The sequence below is a fragment of the Macaca thibetana genome, chromosome 1 (assembly GCF_024542745.1).
Source record: "Macaca thibetana thibetana isolate TM-01 chromosome 1, ASM2454274v1, whole genome shotgun sequence".
Taxonomy (NCBI): Eukaryota; Metazoa; Chordata; class Mammalia; order Primates; family Cercopithecidae; genus Macaca; species Macaca thibetana.
In genome coordinates, this window is record NC_065578.1 from 197,833,358 (window position 1) to 197,855,689 (window position 22,332).

The following is a 22,332-nucleotide window of genomic DNA, read 5'->3' on the forward strand; positions in this document are numbered from 1 at the left end:
TTAACTTTCTTCTTTAATCTTGTAGGGGCTTTTATTTGTACTATTGAGAGTGGTGAGGCAGAAGGAAAAGACACCCTTTTCATACCGTCTATTAAGGGCTGCCTGAGTGCCAGGACTGTGTTAGTTGATTTACACACAACAACCCTACTTCTGTGACACCCACTGTGTGGGATTATTGTTGTCGCTATGTAGATATGGAAACCAAGGCTCAGCAACATGACATAACTTGCACAGGGCCATACTTATACAGCATGGGGTCAGAACTGGGATGGAAACCTAGGTCTGCCTGTATCAGTCCCTTTTCAATTATATTGAAAGGGCCATGTCCTCAAGGAACTCAGAATTTAGTGTTCCTTTCATGTTCAACCTTGTTTGTTCAAATGTTCATGGAAAGAAGCAGCCACTGTCCTTTCAGATTAAATAAGTTTTTTGGATCTGACAGAGCCGAAAATGAGAACTCGGCTAATGTCTACACTAAAACAGCATATGCCCAGGAGCATCCTTCACAGAGGAGGGCAGGAGGAAAGAGAAAGGATGTGTAGCTCACACACAGTGCGTCCTTTCATCTTTGCTTTCTTGAAGTGGCCAGAAGGGACTGGCACAGGGGAAAGCCATTGAGGCAAAGATGTTCACTGGAGAAAAGAGGGTAGTTGAGCTCTGTGAGAACCCAGAGAAAAATTAGGTTCTTGTTAGATCATTTGGGCATAGAATTGCCTATGGCTTTTATTATTATTATTTTGTTTCAGAGACAGTCTTGCTCTGTCACCCAGGCTGGAGTACAGTGGCGTGATCTTGGCTCGCTGCAACCTCCGCCTCCCGGATTCAAGCGATTCTCCTGGATCAGCCTCCCAAGTAGCTGGGATTACAGGCGCCCGCCACCACATCCAGCTAATTTTTTGTATTTTTAGTAGAGACAGAGCTTTGCCCAGGCTGGTCTCAAACTCCTGAGCTCAGGCAATCCACCCACCCCAGCCTCCCAAAGTGTTAGGTTTATAGGCATGAGCCACCACACCTGGCCTGCCTACGGCTTTTAATGCCAAAAGTAAAAAGAAGACTCTCTTACGCAGGTATGTCCCAGACCCTAGAAGCACTTTCTCAGGAGTGTGATGTCTGTGGAATGTAAGAGGTAGCTTGGAAAAAAACAGTGACATATACTAGAGGTTTTATTTCCCTTCGGAGTTAACCCTCGTGTTGTTCACTGCTTATAGAGTTGAAGTATTTCAAATAGTTAGACAATTACTTTAACACTAGAGAGTTACTTACTTTACAGAAAAGCAATGTTGACTAGTTATCAGTGTTATCTGTCTGTTCTGAATGACCTGTACTGGCAGATGATCTAATGCTTTTCTCTATGGCCTTTTTAATAGTAGTATTTTCTACCACTTGGCAGTAACTAGAGTTTCAGACATAGTCTCTAGGTCTAGTCTTGAAAAATGATGTCTAAGAAATAATATTAGTCATCAACACTCATTGAGCACTTATTATATGTCAAGGCTCATTGGCATTTAGGGCACTCAGTACCGTATTAGTATAAACTCATTTAATCCTCACAGCAACCCCAATGAAGTAGATTCTCGTATATATCACTATTTTGCAGAAGAGTACATTTAGTTGTAGAGAGTTAAGTAACTTGCCTGTATTAGTCCATTTTCACACTGCCATAAAGACGTACCTGAGACTGGGTAATTTATAAAGAAAAAAACCTTAATTGACTCACAGTTCTGCATGGCTGGGGAAGCCTCAGGGAGCTTTCAATCATGGCAGAAAGTGAAGGGGAAGAAGGCAGGTCTTACCATGGCAAAGCAGGAGAGAAAGAGTGCAAAAGAAGCCACACACTTTTAAACCATCAGATCATGTGAGAACTTACTCACTATCACAAGATCAGCATAGGGGAAACTGCCCCCGTGATCCAATCACCCCCCACTATGTCCCTCCCTCAACACGTGGAGATGACAATTCTGCGGACCCAGAGCCAAACCATATCATTGCCCAAGGCCACACAGCTAGTAAATGTGGAGCCAGGATATGATGCTCTGATAAAGCCTGAGGTGTAATGGTGGACTTTCTGCTGCCTGTCTCTGGGTTTTATAAGTATTTTTCTTAGCCTCTTCCTGGAAGCTTTCAAATCAATACCACATAGGTTATTGCTCTCATACATAAAGGCATCCTGGAAATGTGGTCCTGGAGGACTTGCTATGGAATAACATACAGCTCCAGGAACTGGCTTTCAGGGACTGACAACATTGTCTTTTGCTTCTTTTAGGTAAAAGTGATGATGAAGAAAGTCTTTGCAAGTCAGCCCACGGGGCAGGGAAAGGAACTGCTGAGGAAGGCAAGGACCATAAGCGCCCCAAACGTCCGAGAACCATCTTGACAACTCAACAGAGGCGAGCATTCAAGGCCTCATTTGAAGTATCCTCCAAGCCCTGCAGGAAGGTATAGGAGGGAGCAGGGAGGAAAAGGAGCTGGGCCCCACTTCTCTGTGTGCACTCAGACCCCTCTGGGATCTCAGTGGACATTGGGGGTCAGAGTGGTGAGGAAGGCTGTTTAGACAGAGCCTGCACAGGTGGCTCAAGCCCTGTTGGAGACTCCAGAGATCACTAAGCTGTGGCCAGGATGTGATAGACTCTCCCCAAGCTTTCATACGTGCACACCAACTCCACCTTTCATTTCATGGAGCACACCTTTCATTTCATGGAGCACAATGGGAACAGTAATAATGATAGGTGCCCATTGTGGTGTAGATCCAGATGCTGTAAAACAAAGAGTATAAAAACACAGTGGCTTGCAGTATGTACTCTTTTTTGAGTCTGGCTTTTTCCACTTGGTGTGGTGATTTGGGGATTGATTCATTCTTATTTCAGCATTCCACTGTAAAGGTGTGCCATGGTTGGTTTGTCCATGCACCTGTTGATGGGTGTTTGGGGTTGTATCTAGTTTGGGACTGTTTCAAATAGGACTGCTATGAACATTCATGTAAAAAATATACAGTGGTTTAATGAGATAGGAGTTTATTCTCTTCCGTCACAGTCCAGAGGTGATCAAGGCAAGGCTCGTGGGTGGCTCTGTTATCCATCTCTCGGGTTCAAGCGACTGCTCCAGTTGTCACCATGTTTCTGGTCACCAGGTAGAGAAAGAGCAAATGGAGGGCAAGCACCCTGCTTTTTAAGGATGTATCTAGGGGTTGCTCAAATCATTTCTCCTCATATGTTTTGGCCAAAATGTAGTCCTGTGGCCACACTTCCTACAGGGAAAGTTGGGAAATGAGTCTGTCTGGGTGACCAAGAGCCTTGCTAAACTTAGTGATTCAATTACTCATAGGAGGAAGAAAGAATAGATATTGGGGACAATTAGCAGTCTCTGCCATAAATAGCAGCGCCCATTTATTGAGTACTTATTGTTTATCGACTGCCTGTCATATACTGAGTACTATCTTTTACATGATAAAAATAAAGAAAACAGGGTATTCTTTACTGAAATTCAAAAAGGAAATATATTTTGAAAAAATGTTAGCATTATTTTTCCTGCATCCTTTTCTGTATGAGTCAGCTTTGTCTGTGATAAAACAAACAAACAAACAAAAAGTCATCATGGCTCCCAACAAACATCTATTTTCCCTTCTTGGACTGTGCATTGGCTGTGGCCCAGTGGGGTGCAGGTTCCAGCCTGCTCCACCTGTCTGTCATTCGAGGGTCCAGGCTGAAAGAGCAGCCCTCTCCTGGGCATGTTGTTCTCATGAGGATGGCAGGAGGCAAGAGGCCAAGTGAAAGTGGGAAGCCCATCGAAAACCTCTTGCTGGATATCAGACATATCACATCCCACAGGCCAAAGCAAGGCATGGGCTTAGCCCAGCATAGGTGCAGTGGTGAAGCACACACCCACCACAGAGCAGGGGAGGGAAGGATAGATATTTATTGAGCAATAATCTAGCCTATCACAACTTCTGACCTTCGGAAAGATTCAGTTGCAGACTCACTTTTTCTGCCCTTTCAGCTCCTTATGCTCCAAGAGAGGTATGGTAGAAAGTGAAATGCCCCCAAATTGGGCTTGCACCAGGACAAATTATAATCTTCCTCACTTATTTACTTCTTCCATGTATACTAAACTCCCAGCCCATGTATGGCTTTGTGCTGAGTGCTTGTCCCGGGCAGCTTCCAAGTAACCAGCAAGAAGGAGATGCGTGTACACATTACTGTAACACCAGAGAGGGGGCTCTGAGGACCATAACAGAGGGGAAGCCAGGAAGCAAGGCAAGGGAAAGGTCACTTTGGTCTAGGCAATCAGGCAAGGCTTTGTGGAACAGGTGGCTTTTGAGCTGGGCCTCTGAGAAATGGATAGGGTTTCAGCAGGTGGAGGTGGGCCCCTGAGTACACTCCTATTTTAATTGACTTTGCAGAAGGATGTGCTGCAAAAACCTGTTCTAATCATTCCACTTCTAAGCCTTGCCCCAAGTGGCATGATAAAGGGGAAGTATTTCTCAAGGCCTCAGTTTGCTCTACTCACACGTTTATTCAAGGAGCTCTTTCAATCCCATCTTCTCCCCAGGATCTAATCAAGAGAGGGCAGTGTCTCTCAGGTCCCCTCCGAAAATCTGTGCTTCTTGCCCTTTCTCTTCTCGACACCTTGCCAGACCTCACTGTGTGCCTGTATGGTGGGCAGATGTTTCCATGTATCTCTTTATTATCTGGATCCCAGTTGTGCTGTCTCCGCCACAGCCCTGGCACACATGCTGGCCTCAGAGTTGTCTACCTGGCTCTGCCGGATTCCAGATGGCTCTCATCTTATTCTCTTTGGGCAGGGCTCACTCGAGGTAGCAGTTAATGTGGATATTTGTGAAACACCCAAAGTTACATAGAGACATGAGGGACAAAACCAAAAATTAAGGTCAATGAATTTAGGCAAGAGAGGAGAGCAAGAGAGAGCCATTTGTTTTTCCAAAGTGATTTTCACTCAGATCTCCTGAAGTAGGTCAATGCATATGCATGGCTTATAGCTAAAGCGCAACAATAGACTAATGTCTAAACCACTTGAAGGCCTAATTTCCAGAGCAAGAGAAATCCAGAAACACCTCTTGGGAATGCACATGTAAATTAATAATTATTATTTTGTTTCTTTACCTGGTGAAGGACTTTCTCTCTACCTGAAGGGAAGCAATGTTCTCGTGTTTGTGTTTATGCTCAACATTAAAAACTATCCAGCTCCTAGAGCGGATAGTCTTTTGGCCTCCTCATGTATTATATAAAAGACGTTCTACCTCCTACCCTGAGATGCCAATGTGCCTACATTTCTCATATTCAATTTTTCCAAGGTGAGAGAGACTCTGGCCGCAGAGACAGGACTGAGTGTTCGTGTTGTCCAGGTGTGGTTCCAGAACCAGAGAGCGAAGGTAACCTTTTTCTTACTTTTATCTGTCCCCGTGTTGCTGGTTTCCTGAAATAATCCCAGTAGAACATTGTACTTGCTGCCCGGTTTTCTCACCTTAGCTCATTGGATAGAGTAGTTCTCTTGATTCAAAAATTCTGTTATCAATAGTTATTTTGGCCACAGCAGCCCTGCAGAAGGGGAGAGAGAAGGCATTCGTTTTAGTGAAATTGCTTGTATTTTCCTAGTGGCCATGACTGTGAATTTGGCCAGCCATCTGTATGAATAAATGTCTTTCTGTGTCTTTTGGTAAAAGCATGTTCCTTAATTCATATTTATTTAACGCAAATACCAGAGTTGTTTTAAAAGTAGCATGCATATGACTGGTCCAAGACAATGTTATGACAGGGTAGAATGAGTGCCTTTTCTTACTTCTCCCAGGGCCCAGCCCTCACTAATATAGGCCCAAGCCGTCATACTGTCCTCTGGATCCAATGAAGCTCTATATTCCCTCATCATGGTTTTAGTTTTAGACCTTTTACTCATTCATCTTCCTACCTCTAAAAATACATGTGTCCTGTGGACTGTTTCTCAAGAGCCCTGATCTTTAGTGGATGATATGAGGAAAAAACAAACTCTATATTTCCTCTGCTCTTACACTACAACAATCAGTGCAGAATGCTTCTGTGACAAAATATGTGGAGATATTCTCCATACGCCAAGCAGGCAATCAATTGTGCAGTGGATACCAACTGGGTGTCCTCTAATTCTGACACTCTCTACCTGGAAATAGTGTCAGACTTCACAGGTTGAGGGTTCGGTCCCACAAGACTGTCCTCCCCTTCAAATGCCAATTGCAAGCTCCAGGTTGTTTTACCTGTGCTTTGGACCAGCTAGCTATAAATTGGGATTCCCGTGACCCCACTCCTTGGGTTTGATAAATTTGCTAGAGCATCTCACAGAACTCAGGGAAATACTTACTTATATTTACTGCTTTATTATTGAGGATATTACAATGGATGCAAATGAAGTGATGCATATGGCGAGAAATGGGGGAAGGGTGTGAAGCTTCCATGCCCTCCCTGTGTACCCCAGTCTCCAGGAATCTCCATGTATTCAGCTGTCTGGAAGCTCTCGATCCCTATCCTTTTGGGGTTTTATGGAGGTTTCTTTATGTAGGCATGATTAATTAAATCACTGGCCACTGACGGTCAGTTTAACTTTCAGCCCATCCCTTTTCCACAGAGGTTTGGAGGTGGGGCTGAATGTTCCAACCATCTAATCACACCCGGGTCTTTCTGATTATCAGCCTCCACTCTGAAGCTACCTAGAGGCTGACAGCGGTCAGTCAGTCATTAACATTCAAATAGGCATCGCTTTGGAGAGTCCAAAATTTTAGGAATCGTATACCAAAAAACAGGGTCGACAACCAAATATATACTTTACAGTATCACAGGTTATCTCTTTATTTGATCATGATTGGTTAAGGTAGCATTTCCCTAAATGACATCCTCGGAACAGGGCTATTGATGTGTTATTCCACCAAAGAAAGACTCCATGGTGCGATAAGTTGCAGAGGCCCTGTAGTCTATGGATTCATAAAGCACAGGGGCCCATTTAAAGGTCTGAAAAATCTTGCAATAGAGAAAATGTTTACAAAAATCTAGTGTTTCCTACACACAGACACTTACACGCGCTCAAAGTATATGTCAACATCTCATGGAACCCTAATGCTCTATGGAACACAGTTTGAGAAACATTGAGTTAAAATATTCCTTCAGGGAAGCTTGCATGTTAGCAGGGTACCTTGGAAGAGGCATGAATGTCTGGGTAGGCTCATCTCAAACTTAAGGGCCAGTAGACAGGGAGGGGGAAAGGAACAGCCTCTGGGCTGATCCTAAATTACAACCTGTCAGTATCCTCTTGTTCCATACGTCTAGGCTGGGCTGCAAATTTCACAGTCACACACTTATTACCTAATGTAAAATGGTCACACCACAAGCAGCAAGTTTTGTTTGCTGAGGGAACATCCCTGTTTCTGCTAAGACAAGCTGCACCCCTGCTTCCCAGTCAGCTGTCTTTATACTGCTGCAGAGTAGAAGAGCTCTCAGCTGCAATGCTTCTAGCACACGGGGCTGGCCACTGCGGCTCCTTTCCTAAGCAAGAGCTAGAGCTTTGCCAACAAGCCCTCTCCCAGGGAAGGCGTCGCTTCCAGGCCCCCACCTTACCATGTGAACATGCTGCAGGTCACCTGACTTCTAATCCTGTGGTCCTCTCCTTATCAGATGAAGAAGCTGGCCAGGCGACAGCAGCAGCAGCAGCAAGATCAGCAAAACACCCAGAGGCTGAGCTCTGGTAAGCTGGTGCCTCCTCCCAGGCAGTTCTGGCTGGAATCCAGGCTGTTCCTACCAGAGGCCTCCCACTACCCAGCTCTTTGGATGACATATCTGGACTCAGTGAAGCCTAGACCATACCCGCTGGAGAGATAAGGCCTTCAAGGGAGGACTGAGCCATGAGGAACTTGTGAGAGGACTGAGGACGCCTGAGCTGCATGCAGGCTTAGAGCTGCTAATTGGGGATGGCACTGACCTTATCCACAGCGTCCGGGCCTGGATCCCACCACAGTGTCAGGGAGAATGTGTCAGGACTACTTGCAGAGTCACAGATACGTTCAGTTTCTCATCTTGCTTAGTTCTCCTTCCAGGCTAATTGATTTAATAGAAGATGCCTCGGTGACTTGCCTCTTTCCAAAATAATGTAAAGTAGTAAAAATAATGATAGTAAAATAACAATGCCCTCCTTTGTTGAACAGTTTTATAGATTGGTGATCTCATACGTGCTGACTTGACTTTTACAACACCCACTCCGGGAGGTGAGTGGAGAAGTTGTTATTATCCCCATCTCACAGATGAGCGAACAAAGGCTCTGCAAGACTGAATGTGGCCCTAGATCAGTAAGGGAGGGGGCTGGAACTGGAACACTGTGTTCCACAGGCCATGCTGCCTTCTCATCTCTACCCAGGTGTACTTTTAAAAAAGTCAGACTGATATGAGGATTAGGGAGGAGGGTGAAGAGGTACAGACTGTGGGAGACTTCATGGAAGTTAAAAGAAAAAAAACAAACAAGAAATACTATATTAGAACAATGTCATTCTTAAAGGCTATGCCCCTCACCCCCCAACTCAGCTATCCAGAATTCCTTGAATGGTTTGTACCTTAAAACAGGGCTTCTTACATTTTAATATGCACGTAAATCACCTGGGAGTTTGGTGAAGTGCAGATTCCAATTCATAAGGAAGGTCTGGGTGGGCCACAAGATTATGCCTCTTTAACAAGCTTTTCGGTGGTGCCATTGCTGCTAGTCTGTGGACCACACTTTGAAGTCTGTGGAATGTGATCCTAGTTCTCAGGCCCCTCAGCACAGCCTCTTATCCTCATATGGACCCTGCCTTGTGCTTGGCATCAGGTCTAGGCTTAATCTAGAATTTGACTCTTGCAGCCAAGAGTTCCCTTAGTTTCTTACCTTCTAGACTAAACGGTATGTTAACAACAAGGTAGAAGTTAGGGAGAGAAGAAATAAAACAGGGCATGGGTGTGGGGAAGGGTGGAGCAGCAAGCTGGTTAGATCTGAATTCTTCCCTCAGCTCCACCCCTAAGGCTCTTTTTATGGGAGCAACTTTGCCTTGTTCCTCAGGCTGTGTGCATCCCTAGGGTAGGGCCCTAATGCCTGCTAGTCCTACCTCACAGGACCCCTGTGCAGTTCAAAGGGAGAAGAATGCATCAAAGCATTGTGAGAACACAAACTCATATGGCTTGGGACTTAGTTTACATAATTCTAAAGGAAGCTCCAAAGGTAGACTTAAGAAAGCAGAGGCTGGTGGGAAATAGTATCTGTTCTTCCCATGTTCAGAGAACCTCAGCAAGATGTGGAGGCAGGAAGTGAATCCTGCTTTTCTTATAAAATTCTATCTACAAGCATAGCAAGCTATAATTCCAAAGCATACACAGTCCTGTGGAATCTTCCCATCAGCCCCATGAGGTCAACAGGTCACAGCTCCCACTTGACTGATGGGCTCATACTGATTTATCATAGAAAGATCTTTAGATACATCTATTCTAGTGACTGCCAAACATGTGGCTAGCATCACAACCTTTTGTTGAAATGATATATTTCAAGGATGTTCTCAAAGTTCAACATCCCAGCCCCTACCCTATTCCTATCCTCCAAAGTGATTGCTGATGGCCTCTGGTAGGACAAAGACTGGAACCACTGATGTCACCTCATCCCATTTTATTTTATAAATGAGGGAATCAGGACCCAGGGAAGTCACATGCCAGGCTGCACATTGAGAATGACCTGGCTGCTTCTTTGTTCCACAGCTCAGACAAATGGTGGTGGGAGTGCTGGGATGGAAGGAATCATGAACCCCTACACAGCTCTGCCCACCCCACAGCAGCTCCTGGCCATCGAGCAGAGTGTCTACAGCTCAGATCCCTTCCGACAGGGTCTCACCCCACCCCAGATGCCTGGAGACCACATGCACCCTTATGGTAAGAGGGACTCAAGCCCCTCGGGCCCTCTCATATCTTGTATGGGTTTCTCATTCCCTCCTAAACACATCTACTCAGTTCCCAGATGCTCACCGAAGCTCCAAAGCAGAATAATGTGCCCTACAAAATACTGCTAGAATCGCCTAACCAATGGCTACAGGAGAAAGACCTTCATGCATATTCATTAGTGACCCTTCCATTTATCTTGTTTTCAAAGCTTCTTGTTTGTTGGTTTTTAACAGGAAGTTGTGCTCTCCTTGTAGACCTGTTTGTTGTCATTGAATTCTACAAGTCTTGCGCTTTCATGCCAGATGTCAGCAGTATCAGTGCTACGGAAGGCCTTAATTAAGCAAACATTTGCCTAAAGTAAGAAAAGATATAAAAAGCACAGAAGACAAATTTTCTATCTGGACTATCCTACTATGGATACCAATAGGTGTTCTCATTTAACTAGTGAAACATAAACTGACTTGTAAAGTGAAAAGTATCTCCCTTATACCCACCCCACCCAAAGAAGCATTGATTTAAATGCTGCATATATGGATAGCTGAGCCTCTCCCACTTACCCAGCTTTGTGCTTAAGCTAATGGACAACAACTGGGGGCCTGAGGACCCAGAGTAGGGGGCTGGGTGAGCTTTGGAGTGAAGGCTCAAGTTAAACTTCAACCAAATATAGGGCATTACATTTTTATACAGAGAAGGTTAGTGGTGTATGTAATGCATTGGTCTATACTGTGTAATCTGATAAATTACACTGACAGTTAAAAAATAATTTTATGCAGCAAGCCTTCAAAACATTACTATCAGAGATTCATGTCACAGATCACAGATTTTGTTAAACAACTTCTTTCTTGCCTTCATTTAAAAAAAAAAAATCTGTTGTTAAAATCACCCCTACCTTCCCATATCACACATTCAGCAAACATTTATTAAGATTTGGCCCTTGGCAAGCCCTTCACTGGCCGACCCCATTCATTGGATGTTCAGTGATAGCCACCCTCTTGGCTTCCTTAGAAGGCACAGGTCACATCTGTACCATTCTTTACTCCACCGCTGTGGGAAAACAGGGCAACTACATTTTTTTGCGAATTCTTTTCAGTGTCAGAGGTTGTATTACTTAAAGCATCCCTGTGATGACTCCTTTAATAAAATGAATATTTAAAGCCCCATGACAAGTTGTATAAACTCCAGTTTTCACCTCTCCTATTTCCCTGAAGTGGAGGCAGAACATTCTTTGCCTCCACGTCCTGGTTGCAGTGATTTCTCAGCTGTTCCACTGTGTGCCCTACTGGCTTCCCTATGAAAGGTATAAATTAGTTGAAGGTAGGCACCTAACCTTCCTTTCCATTACAAATTTGGGGTAACACCTGATAGCTAGTAGACCCTTGGTGTTTGAAAGAATAAATGTTATCACCGGAGTTTTCATTAACCTCACTCAAAGGGCTTTTTTTTTGGTTTTGTTTTTTTGTTGGTTTTATCATCCCTTCTTCAAGCACCATTTTGTAGGCCCAAGTCCTGTGGGAGCTCTGCCCTGTCTCCCCAGCCTCTGGTGACATGTCCTGCCTACTCCCCACACTCCCTGTCTAGACACCGTGACATTTGCTTATGCTGCACTCAATTTAGCACTTTGTCATGTCCTGGTTTAGATTGTTTTCACTTGTTGCACTCTGGACACGAGCTGCCTAAAGAGAATACAGACTTTTTGTAGAAAGTTTCACATGGGACATGTGCTCAGGCAACGCTTGTTGAATTCAGCTGAATATCCTGACACTGAAATGAGTCACCTCTTCCAGACCCTCATGCCAGTGTTTCCTCTCCATTTCAGGTGCCGAGCCCCTTTTCCACGACCTGGATAGCGATGACACCTCCCTCAGTAACCTGGGTGACTGTTTCCTAGCAACCTCAGAAGCTGGGCCTCTGCAGTCCAGAGTGGGAAACCCCATTGACCACCTGTACTCCATGCAGAATTCTTACTTCACCTCTTGAGTCTTCCCCTAGAGTCCTGTGACTAGGCTCCCATATGGAACAACCATATTCTGTGAGGGGTCACTGGCTTTGGGACAGGGAGGCCAGGGAAGAGGTGGGTTGGGGAGGGAGTTTTATTGGGGATGCTGTTGTATAATGATATGGTGTAGCTCAGCATTTCCAAAGACTGAATACATTATGGATTGCATAGTTTAATGTTTCTAATAAGAGTCTTAGCATTAGATATGAAGATATGAAGACGTGTTTATCATTAAGGACAGGGACTTTTAATATAGACATTCTCATGCAAACTAGATACTTAGGGACTCCTAACAACTTCCCACCATGTCGGGGAAGCTCTTGTCAAGAGGTGCATATGTCTAGCCATCTACTCACCCATAGACAGAAGGACAGACAGATAGATGTGTGTGTGAGTGTGTAACCTTTCATATTTTACCCTCAAAGTTTATTCCTAATTAACAGACACCAACTGTACAGCAAAAGTAACTTTATTTTCAGTGTGAACTATATTTAAGGAAATGCTTGATGCACTTAAGTTATAAAATGAGATAATTTACTTTTATAAACTTTATTTTTAGTTTGACGAGACTTGTCAGCAGGGCAGAGAGGGCTGCTCCACCTAGCCCATAGCTTTGAGTGCTTGGGTTCATTCTGTTTGCAGAGTGTCTTTCAGGTCTGGAAAGCAATTCCGTGTGGCTGATGGTGTTCTCTCTTGCATTCTTGCTCTCTTTGGGGTTGAATCACTGGGCAGGGGTGGGACAGCATAATCCCTGATCATGTTCTGAGAAAATGTAAAGCCCAGACTCCTGGGCTTTCTTTTAAATTCTGACAAGTGGTTGTTGGGCAGTGCTCGGAAGGTTGGCTCAGCTCTTGAGCTTCAGCATCTGCAAGTGTGGATGAGGCTAATAGTAGGTACCTACCTCACTGGGAAACACCAAGGCTTAATTCATTCCCAGGACACATGAGCAGGGCTGAGACTAATATCTGATATTTGTTTAAGATACAACCAGGGCACTCACTTGGCAAAGGAGGGTACATAGGGTTGCAGAGCAGGAGGGCTCCCAAACTCCCGAGGGCAGTTTTGCCTGCTGAAGTCCCTCTGCAAAGCCTGTGCTGGAGGAGACACCAGCTCAGAGCAGCTCAGAGGAATCCCAGAGTCCCGGAGTGGGGAGGAGGCGAAGGCTGAGGGGATGGAAGAGGGCCTGGTGGTGTTCTAGAGCAGGGGTGGGCAAACTGCTGCCTGCAGGCCTGCTTTCTATGGCTTGCCAGCCAAGAATGGTTTTTACTTTTTTTTTGAGGTCATTAAAAAAAAAGGAGAAGAAGAATATATAACAGGCTGTCTGTGGCCTGGAAATCCTGAAATATTTGCTATCTGTATTGTCTGGCCCTTACAGAAAAAGTCTGGGGCCCCTTGTTTTAGAGGGTCTGTTTCTAAAGAACCTCATGGAGCTCATAGAGGCAGAAGGGTCCGGTGGAAACCCTTGGCTCTTCCTTCCAACTCACTCTTCTGATCCTCAGCACAGAAGACCCAGCAGCCATTGTACATGGAGACAGTTCCACACCCTGGTCTCCAGTTGTGGTGCTAGGATGGGATCGTTCTGTGCTAGGAAGCCTCCTGGGAAACCAGAATGAGTTGGTGGGGAAGACAGAGGGTCACTGTGGACCTATCCGGGAGGGGCCGGGACAGGCTTGGCCTCACTTCTGGGGACATCATTGGAGACTTGAACATAGAGACACGTCCCTATCACTCTGGCAAGGCCAGAGGGAACATGTCCCCTTATGGTAGCGTCTATGTCGTGTGATTTTTTTGTGCTCTTGTTTATAATTTATGCAAACCACCAAGAAACCCAAACCAGTCTGATGAGTGAAAATTATGCAGATGCTGTATGGCCCCACAGGTTTCTGTGGTAAAGACCAGTTGGAGAATGTAGCAGATACTATGTGAGTGAAAATGAATAGAGATCCTTATTCCACTCCTTAATGGCATACCAAGATGAAATTAAAAATCTCTTACAAATGAGCTGTTGTTTATTCAGGGATTGGATGGTGGGTGGGGAACCAGGGGGGCATGGGAGTTTTGTCTACAAAGCCATGGGGATGAGCTTATGGCAAAGCTTTGAATGAATGGAAAGGATGACTACAGCAAAACATAAGGAGAAAAGGGTCTTCAACTTCTTGCCAAGATGGACAAAGACCCCAGTCTTGACCCCACAGAAGGAGGCAGTGGGAGCTTTCCATCACCACCATCAAGTTCCCTCAGGGCAGAGCAGTTTGCGACATGTGATGAGGGAACACTTGCTTGGAAATCAGAACAGAGTGACGGGGCAGGAGAAGGATTTCTCATGCAGGACTGAAGGCAGATGCCCAGCCAGAATGGGAGAGCCAGGCAGCAGACAGTGGCTCCCTGACAGAGTCTCCCAAAGTTATCAACAATTTTCAATGTGATATATGGTGGGCAAATAGGACTATGGAGAGAAGAAGTCAGGAAGCAGTATGGATGTAAGACCAGGAGACATACTCATGGGGGGGAGGGGACTGTTTTTTGTCTGTTTTCTGCCCCACTTGCAATTGTTCAAAGCTTGCAACCCCCACCTCTGGCTCACTCACCATATGTTAGAAGCTGGCTCTTCCTCTTGCTGAGGGCCTGGAAGGAGATAGATGTGTATTATAAGGCCAGGTTGACAGGAGGAGCCCACTGAGGAGGCCTTATCTCAGATTGGCCTCCACTGGGCAGACCTTAGTTCCTAACTCCAGCTTCCTGGGAGAGCCCAGGCACAAGCCCTTTACCCCTCATATTTGCCTAGTGAGCAACGACCTGACCTTCAGAATCAGCATACGTGGCCTTCTCAAGCCTACAAGGCTGGGTTAGGTGGCTATATGGACTACTTGGACTAATGCTACCTGCTGCAACAAATAAACCTCCAAATATTATAATAGCTCAAACACAATAGAAATTTATATTTTTACTCACATAAAAGACCTGGGAAGGAGTTTGGGTTAGAAGCACACCTCTCTTTCATGCACAGTGAGGGCTCTGCTCCTGGCTTCCAGGCTTTCACTGGGGATCAGTTGTCTCCATTCATCTTTTCCCCTTCCCACTGGAAGTGGATGAGTCTAGATTGAATTCCCAGCTCCTGGACTTACTAGCTATGTGGTCTTGGGCAGGTTCCTTCACTTTGCTGAGTTGATTCCTCAGGGATGGTACTTGTTTCTACCTCAGGGGGGTTTGTGAGCACAGGTGAGATAATATGTGTGAAGCACTTAGCCCCGCGCTGGGAGTATAGTAAGGACCAGATGAGTGTTAGCTGCTGCACCGCGGGCCAGACCTGCTCTTGGAGTTTGGTCATTGATGAAAGGCTGCTGGGAGTCTCAGACCCTATTTGAGGAAAAAGAAGAACACATCCTGGTTCACCTGAACTCAGAAGGCATCACTTCTCACCATCACCTCCTCAAATCTCAGCGTGTCTTCCAGAGCCTGAGCCAGAGTTGTGGGGAAGTGTCTGCTGTTTTGTTTTAAAGCATGCAGATAAAATTCCAATTATGACGACACATTCAGAACTCTAACCCCCAAGGAGGAGCAATCAGGTCCTAGGAAATTCCCCCAGCCACCTACTGTCACCTGCTTTTCATGACCTGCATGATGGGGAAGGCCTTTGGGCTAGGTTCAGAGTGGAAAGCCTGGATCCACAGGTTGGGCCTTCACACCTCAAAGGACCTGTGGCTAGGCTGTCTCTTAAGAAAATTGAGTTCACCTAAAATGAATCAAAAATGGGATGAAAGTGGAGTTAATTTGTCAGTTCTAAACTCAAAGACAAAATAAAATTTAACTGAATTGCAAATGAAATCTAAGTTTGTCTATCTCTTTCACTCTCTCTTTTTCTTTCTCCATCTAAATCAATTTAAACTAAGATGAAACCTATTAATAATATGACTTAACAAGAATAAAACTGTACCTTCAAGAATTAAAACTGAATCATAACTTCACTATTTCCCTGAATCCCTTTATTTGGCAAGTTTCAATATTATGTTCAGTGACAAGGTGAGAGCTATCGTTAGGGCTCAAAAGAAGGCCTTGAGATTTTTTTATGCTAAAAGTGTATGCCTTCTACTCATGGATGATGAGGAGATTACCTGGCTTTGAAGTTCCCTAGATGTATAACCTTAACAAGATGCTGAGCTTTCATTTTTTCATCTATAAAATCACAATGACGCTTGCCTGTCTTATAAGTTGGCTGCTGCATACAAAAAAAAAAAAAAAAAAAGAATTAAGACAGAGCTCTATAAACTTTGAAGTGCCATACAAATGGAAGGGCTTGTTATTATTTTGTCCCAGGAGACACATGCAGATTAGCCACGTGGGGAGCATAGCATCTGCATAAGCAATGCTCCTGCTTGGGTAGATGCCCACAGCAAGGAAGGGATGCCCCAGATCAGAGTGTGAATAACTTATTTCCTCTCCCAGCAGCTGTGAATGACTGCTGCCACCATCTTATGGGCCTTCTACCCTCCCGGGGAGGGTTCTGGGGAAAAAGTGCAGCATGGCCCAGCCCCTAGTGGATGGGGCATTGGCTAATCTGCACTACTTTTAACCTCTTTCCTGCCACTCCATGTGCCTGGGAAGGGAAAGATGGAGCCTGCCCCTGGTTTGTGGTTGGAAGGACCTACTCCAGATACTTGTGCAGCTGACCTAATTTTTCTGGCCCTTTTAGAACTTATTCATTTCTTCACTCGTGTCATCCATTCAATAAATATTTCCTAAGCATTTAGAATATGCCAGGCTCTGGAATATGTAACGGAAACACAGAAGTGAGCAGAAAGACATTGGCCCTGCCCTCATAGAGTTTACAACTTATGGGAGAAATGTCCATTAATTAAAAACTCAAATTTAACTTGCACTGTATTATTCACAAAGGAGAAGACATAGAGCTATAAGAAAGTAGAATGGAGGGAGGCTTGACCTAGGAAGGTCAGAAAAGATTTCTCTGAGCAAGTGGTGACAGAGCTGAGATTTCATTTCTCTCTCCCAGTGCCCTCCCTCCATCAGGGAGTAATTCTGTTTCCCTTTTCTGTAAGATCTTGTTCTAATTGCCATTGGTAGAAAGAATCTGATAAACTGATGCTCTCCAAGGTGTTCACTGATAAGGTCTAAAGAAATCACTTGTACTACTTATAGTGCAAAATGTCTTCAGAATTAAAGGAATGGGCCACTGTCACTCAATCAACACATGTTTATTAAGCCCTGTAGTGGATATTTACTGCTTTCTGACCACCCAGCATCCATTCACCCTACTTTTGATAACATCACTCTGATTTCCTTTGGGGAGTTGACCTTCCTCCATTGTGTGCAGGTAGTCCTTGTGGGACTATGAAGGTGATCTGGTCTGCTGTAACCAAGGAGTGGGAGCATATACCCAAAGGTTGGCCAACCAGTCTCTCCCAGAACGTGAATCTCATGGAATAGCACAACATTGGAAACGTGGAGGTAGTTCATTTCTGGCAGTGCACCTGACAATCTGGTCAAACAGTTCTTGCCCCCTGGACCCCAGAGCTGCCCTGCACCCCATCTGTTTCCAGGACTGGTCTGGACTCCAGACACGCTTTGATTCTGTGAGCAATCTGCTCTGCTATTACAATAAAGACTATTTTGCTCAAGTTAGCAAGAGCTGTTGGCTTCTATTGCTTACAGTAAAAAAAAAAACAAAAAAACAAAAAAACAAAAACAAAAAAACTCGAACAGAAACTACAGACATATTATTTGTGTGGTGTTTGTCTTATGCCAAGCGGGTGTGTGTGTGTGTGTGTGTGTGTGTATTCCTTAACATAGCCGTTTGGATTAGGTTATGCAAGTCTTCTTGTATTTTATACATGAGAAATCTGAAGCTCAGAGAACTTAAGTTTCTTGCCCAGGGTTACAGACCTAGTTAGGGTCAGAGCTGAGTTTCTGATTCATTTCTCTTGGCTCATGAGTCTTATGCTAATTCCCCCAACCCTGACTTCCAAGTGGCCAGGTACATAGAAGTTTTAGGAACATGTGTATGCCTAGGTACTCTGAAAGGTGCAAAGAAGTCATGATAGTTTTCCTGCCTCCAAGGAGCTTACAATCTAGTTGAAGGTAAAAGACATGCATGTGAGCTAAACACATATGTCTATGTATGCCAAGAGTCAGATGACTAGTGTAGATAATGTGAACTATGGGAGTTCAGAAAAGAGAGCTCTTATTGGGACAAAGGAAGGGAAGAGGAGGCTTTTCCAAGAAGGTGGGGCTTGAACTGAGCCTTCAAAGGTGAGTAGAATTTAGGTAGAGAAGGGGAGGGAGGGCATTCCAAACAATAGGACCAGTGTAGGTAAAAGTATGGAGGAAAGGTTGCAAGGCATATTTATGAGTGAGTATACAGAGACCATTCTGGTTGGAGTGGTGGATTGACTAATGGTGGAATTTGAGTCAGTGAGTGAAGCTGATGATGAAGGTGTTGGTGACAGGAGCATGTTACCAGTAATTTCCTAATATAGATAAAAGGTAATGTGTTTCAAGGTGCAGCTGAGGCTGCTAGTCATTCCTCATAATCTATTCTCCTCTAAAATAAGACCCTCTATTTTTAGCTGGCAGAAGCAAAAGTATCATATGGCACCTTTTAGGTACCTTCCTTTAAAAACTGCTATCAAGTGTTCTTCTTTTCCTCTTCTGTGTCACTTTTGTCTTCCTGGGTGGAGTGCAGATGTGATGGCTGGAGCTGGAGCAACTGTGTCAGGCCATGAGTTGATCTCGTGAATGGAGGCCACACGTGGTGAAACAACGTAGAAAGAAGCCTGGATTCCTGAGAACTTCTGGGAGCCAAGTTGCCATTCCAGTCCTGTATTCTGTTTTACATATACAGTCTGCCTGTCTTATCCATGGGTTCCACATTCATGGATTAAAACAATCACAGATTGAAAATATTTAGAAAAAAATGTGTCTGTACTGAGCATGTACAGATTTTTTTCTTGTCCTTGTTCTTTAAACAATACAGTATAACAACTATCTGTATAGCATTTACATTGTGTTAGGTATTATAAGTAATTTAGAGATGATTTAAAGTATACAAGAGGATGTACAGAGGTTATATGCAAATACTATAATATTTTATATAAGGGAATCGAGCATACATGGATTTTGGTAACCTCAGAGAGTCCTGGAACCAGTCTCCTACAGATACTGAGAAACAGCTGTATATGAGAGATAAACTTATTTTTTTTTTTTAAGTTACAGTTATTTGTGTTTCTTTGACTCATAACCAAACCTAATCTTAACTGATACACAAAGACCAACCCAGTTTGGAAGAACTCTAAGCCCATTTTGTTTCCTTACGCTACTAAGTTAAATACTGAAAAGTTCAGACAATATATTCTTGGGTAAAGGGAATTAACTGAGGCAAGGCAGATAAGGATGGAATGATTGTCTTGTGACTTTAGAATACACAGATGATCTAAAAAGCACAGACCTTACAGCTGGGTCCTCTCATTGCTTAAAGAAAGGGAGATCAAGGTGGTTTGTGTCCTTGCCCACTCCATCTCAACAAACTTCTCTGTCTCCCTATTTGGGTATCCTCATCCAATGAGGAATTTCATTAAATTGCTCAGCCTCCTAAAGGAGAATGAACAGGCAATTCTACACAGTGTTTCCTACAGACCCCAGTTCTAGCCACCAGTGCAACTTTAAAGATCACGATATTCATATACACATATGTATACATGTGTTTGTATGCACACATATGCCCGCATACACATATGTATGTACACAAACACATATTTACAAGGTTGTTTGGCTAGAAGTCACAATCCCTTGGCTGGCCAGTTATTTTCCCTTAACTTCGGCTCTGTGTTATAATTTGAACAAAGTCTGAGAATGGTTGTGTGCTGGGATCCAGGAGAGATGGGAGTTAAGGAGACTCAAATGTTCTTTTCATCTCTTATAATAAGAAGAATGCTTCTTCCAACCATCTGATATAATCTGGGGGAGAAAGCAGAAACGAGGAGCCTGAAATATTACTCTAAGTAAGTTTGCTCCTATTCTGAAGTAGGAACAAGAACTTAGAGACACCATAGCACCCGACCTACCCCATTCCACCTTGAACGACAGACACGCCTGAGGAGAGGATCAATTTGATCATATCAGGAGAGGATTAAGGTATTTGGGAAGCCAAGTGGATTGAATTTGTTGCAAGTCATACATCATGCCAATGACCAGCTGGGTATTGACGTTAGAGAGGAAGCTTCACTCTTCTGAGGTCATGACTCTGTATGAGTTCTGCTAGAGAAACACTCCTGGCCTTTCTCCTCACACCTAACTGGCTTCTCCTCGTGGGAAAAGGATGAAGTATCTGATGGATGGTTGGGGAGAAGAAGCTAAGCATGCCTGGCTCAGTCCTGTGGGGCCTGTGGGTAACTGGTGTCTTTCTGTGACCTGGACTCCGCATATGGGTGTTCTTGGTTCATACATGTGGAAGATTACTGAGGCAGAAACACAATCTGAGAGAATTCCATTCAAAGGGATTGCATTAGGGATCCTGAGTGTGGCTACAGATTTAAGCTTCATCCCTTAGATATACCAATAAAGCTGATTTTTTAAAAAATCCAAATTTGGTCAATTTCTTTGAGTATTTACCAGTTAGTTGCAATCTGGGAAGGAAAGGCATTTATGTTATGTATTGTTTTCTAAAATTCCAACAACTGAATGCTCTTTAGGCACACCATAAAATGTTCTGCACTTGTGTGGCCGATCTGTATTCATTCATTCATCCACTCAAAATTCAAGACAAACTTTTTAAGAACTATCTCTGCGCCAGTCACTATGAGTATAATTTAGTTTTGAAACAGCTTTGTAAAAAATAATTATTTTCTATATGGCAACCTAGTGTCCAGTTTCATCAAGGTTGGGTTTCCCTCTCCAACCTCATGGCCACTTACAGTTTTGGGTCTTGGGTAAGGCCAAGGTGGTGGTGGAGTTAGAGAAAGGGACTCATCAGTTACTGGCTCTCTGCCATCACCTTGAGGTACTTTCACCATAGTCAATGCCATCAATGTCCTTGTGCATAACTGCTGTGGTCCTGCTGCAAACCTGGGCATGCTGTGAAATCATTTCTCTTGAGTTTTCTGACAGCCTTAGCAGGAAGCCTGAGTAGGTTCTCATCGTTTCTCCTTCTTCCTCTGATCAAGTCAGGAATCCCTTTTTTAACAGGGAAAAAGCTTTTCTTCATTATATTTCTGATCAAAACTTTTTTTTCTATATCTTGATCCTCACTCATTTGTCTCTATTTAATTCTCCTATGATAAAATAATATTTTAAAGGCTATACATTTGCCTGTCACCCTAGGTTCTGAAAATTACCTTACATAGTATCATTCTAGCTGGGGAGAAAATATATGTAAATGAATTGTTAGAATTGGGCTTTTAATGAAAGTATATGCAGAATCCCAAAGAGGCACAGAGGGGAAAGGGGTTAGGAATAAAATCATGGTGGAGGTGATATTTAACCTGGGCCTGGAAAGATGAGAATTCTAGGAATGCAAGGTGGAGTAGGACAATCCAGAAAGAGGAAATCATTAGAGTATAAGCAAAACACACTGTTTATGGGGAAGACAGCCCCTGTGACTGGAACACTGGAGGAATGAGGAGGAGGGGTTGAGAAATGACAGGCATGAGGCTATGAAATTAGGGCTGTATTGATTGGGAAGGATGGCAGAGGCCTCCCTAACAGATTGGACTTCACCCACTGGGCATCAGAAATTATTCAATTCAACAAATCTTTATTGAGCGTCTGCCAGAAGTAGGCACTACTATGAGATGCGATAAAGACAAAGACACAGCTTCTATCCTCAGAAAGCTTAAAGATTAGTAAGGAGATAAGGCATATTATTAAATATACATTTAACAAAATATATAAGACTAACAATCTATATAAGACAAATACAAAACAAAATACAGTCAGTAGTATAACAGAGACTTAAGTATAAATCTCAGCAAGTCTAGGTTCCAACATGTCAGCCAACTGGATACTACAACCTCCAGCAGTCAAATATTTGCAACAACTAGGTTTCAAACCCACGAAGTCACTCCTAATCCCCCTTCTCCACTGTGCCACTTTGGATTACATTTTTTTGGATTAAAATTTTCACCTTTCATCAGAACTTGGCCAACGGATAAACCAACACAACTTAGAAATGGTTTCAGTTATTTCTTTTCTCATGATATTGAGATGGGAAACCAGCATGGGAAGAGTGCATACTTAAGGTATAATTCTGCCACTGAGTGCCACACTTTCTTTCCCTCTCTAATTGTTTCCTTATCAGTGAATGTGCATAAAGATGCCTGCTAGCCAGATTGGTATGAGGAATAGAAGTGCAAAATCAGTAGCTGCCTGGAATGTGGTGGCAAATATTATAGTCACTCTGGATGCAAA

At 43.8% G+C, this 22,332-nt stretch overlaps 2 protein-coding genes across 7 annotated transcripts in view; one reads left to right on the top strand and one right to left on the bottom strand.

Moving 5' to 3' along the window:
- The window catches only part of LMX1A (LIM homeobox transcription factor 1 alpha), a 153,920-nt gene extending 140,003 nt beyond the window's left edge, over nucleotides 1-13,917 (top strand). The window contains exons 4-8 of the mRNA XM_050768656.1: nucleotides 2,264-2,436; nucleotides 5,309-5,386; nucleotides 7,647-7,716; nucleotides 9,741-9,911; nucleotides 11,737-13,917. Coding sequence (XP_050624613.1) covers nucleotides 2,264-2,436; nucleotides 5,309-5,386; nucleotides 7,647-7,716; nucleotides 9,741-9,911; nucleotides 11,737-11,897 — 653 coding nt within the window. The 3' untranslated portion in view covers nucleotides 11,898-13,917. The remainder of the gene's footprint in view (nucleotides 1-2,263; nucleotides 2,437-5,308; nucleotides 5,387-7,646; nucleotides 7,717-9,740; nucleotides 9,912-11,736) is intronic.
- The window catches only part of MGST3 (microsomal glutathione S-transferase 3), a 1,219,025-nt gene that overhangs the window by 446,759 nt on the left and 749,934 nt on the right, over nucleotides 1-22,332 (bottom strand). The gene's annotated exons all lie outside the window — the stretch shown is intronic.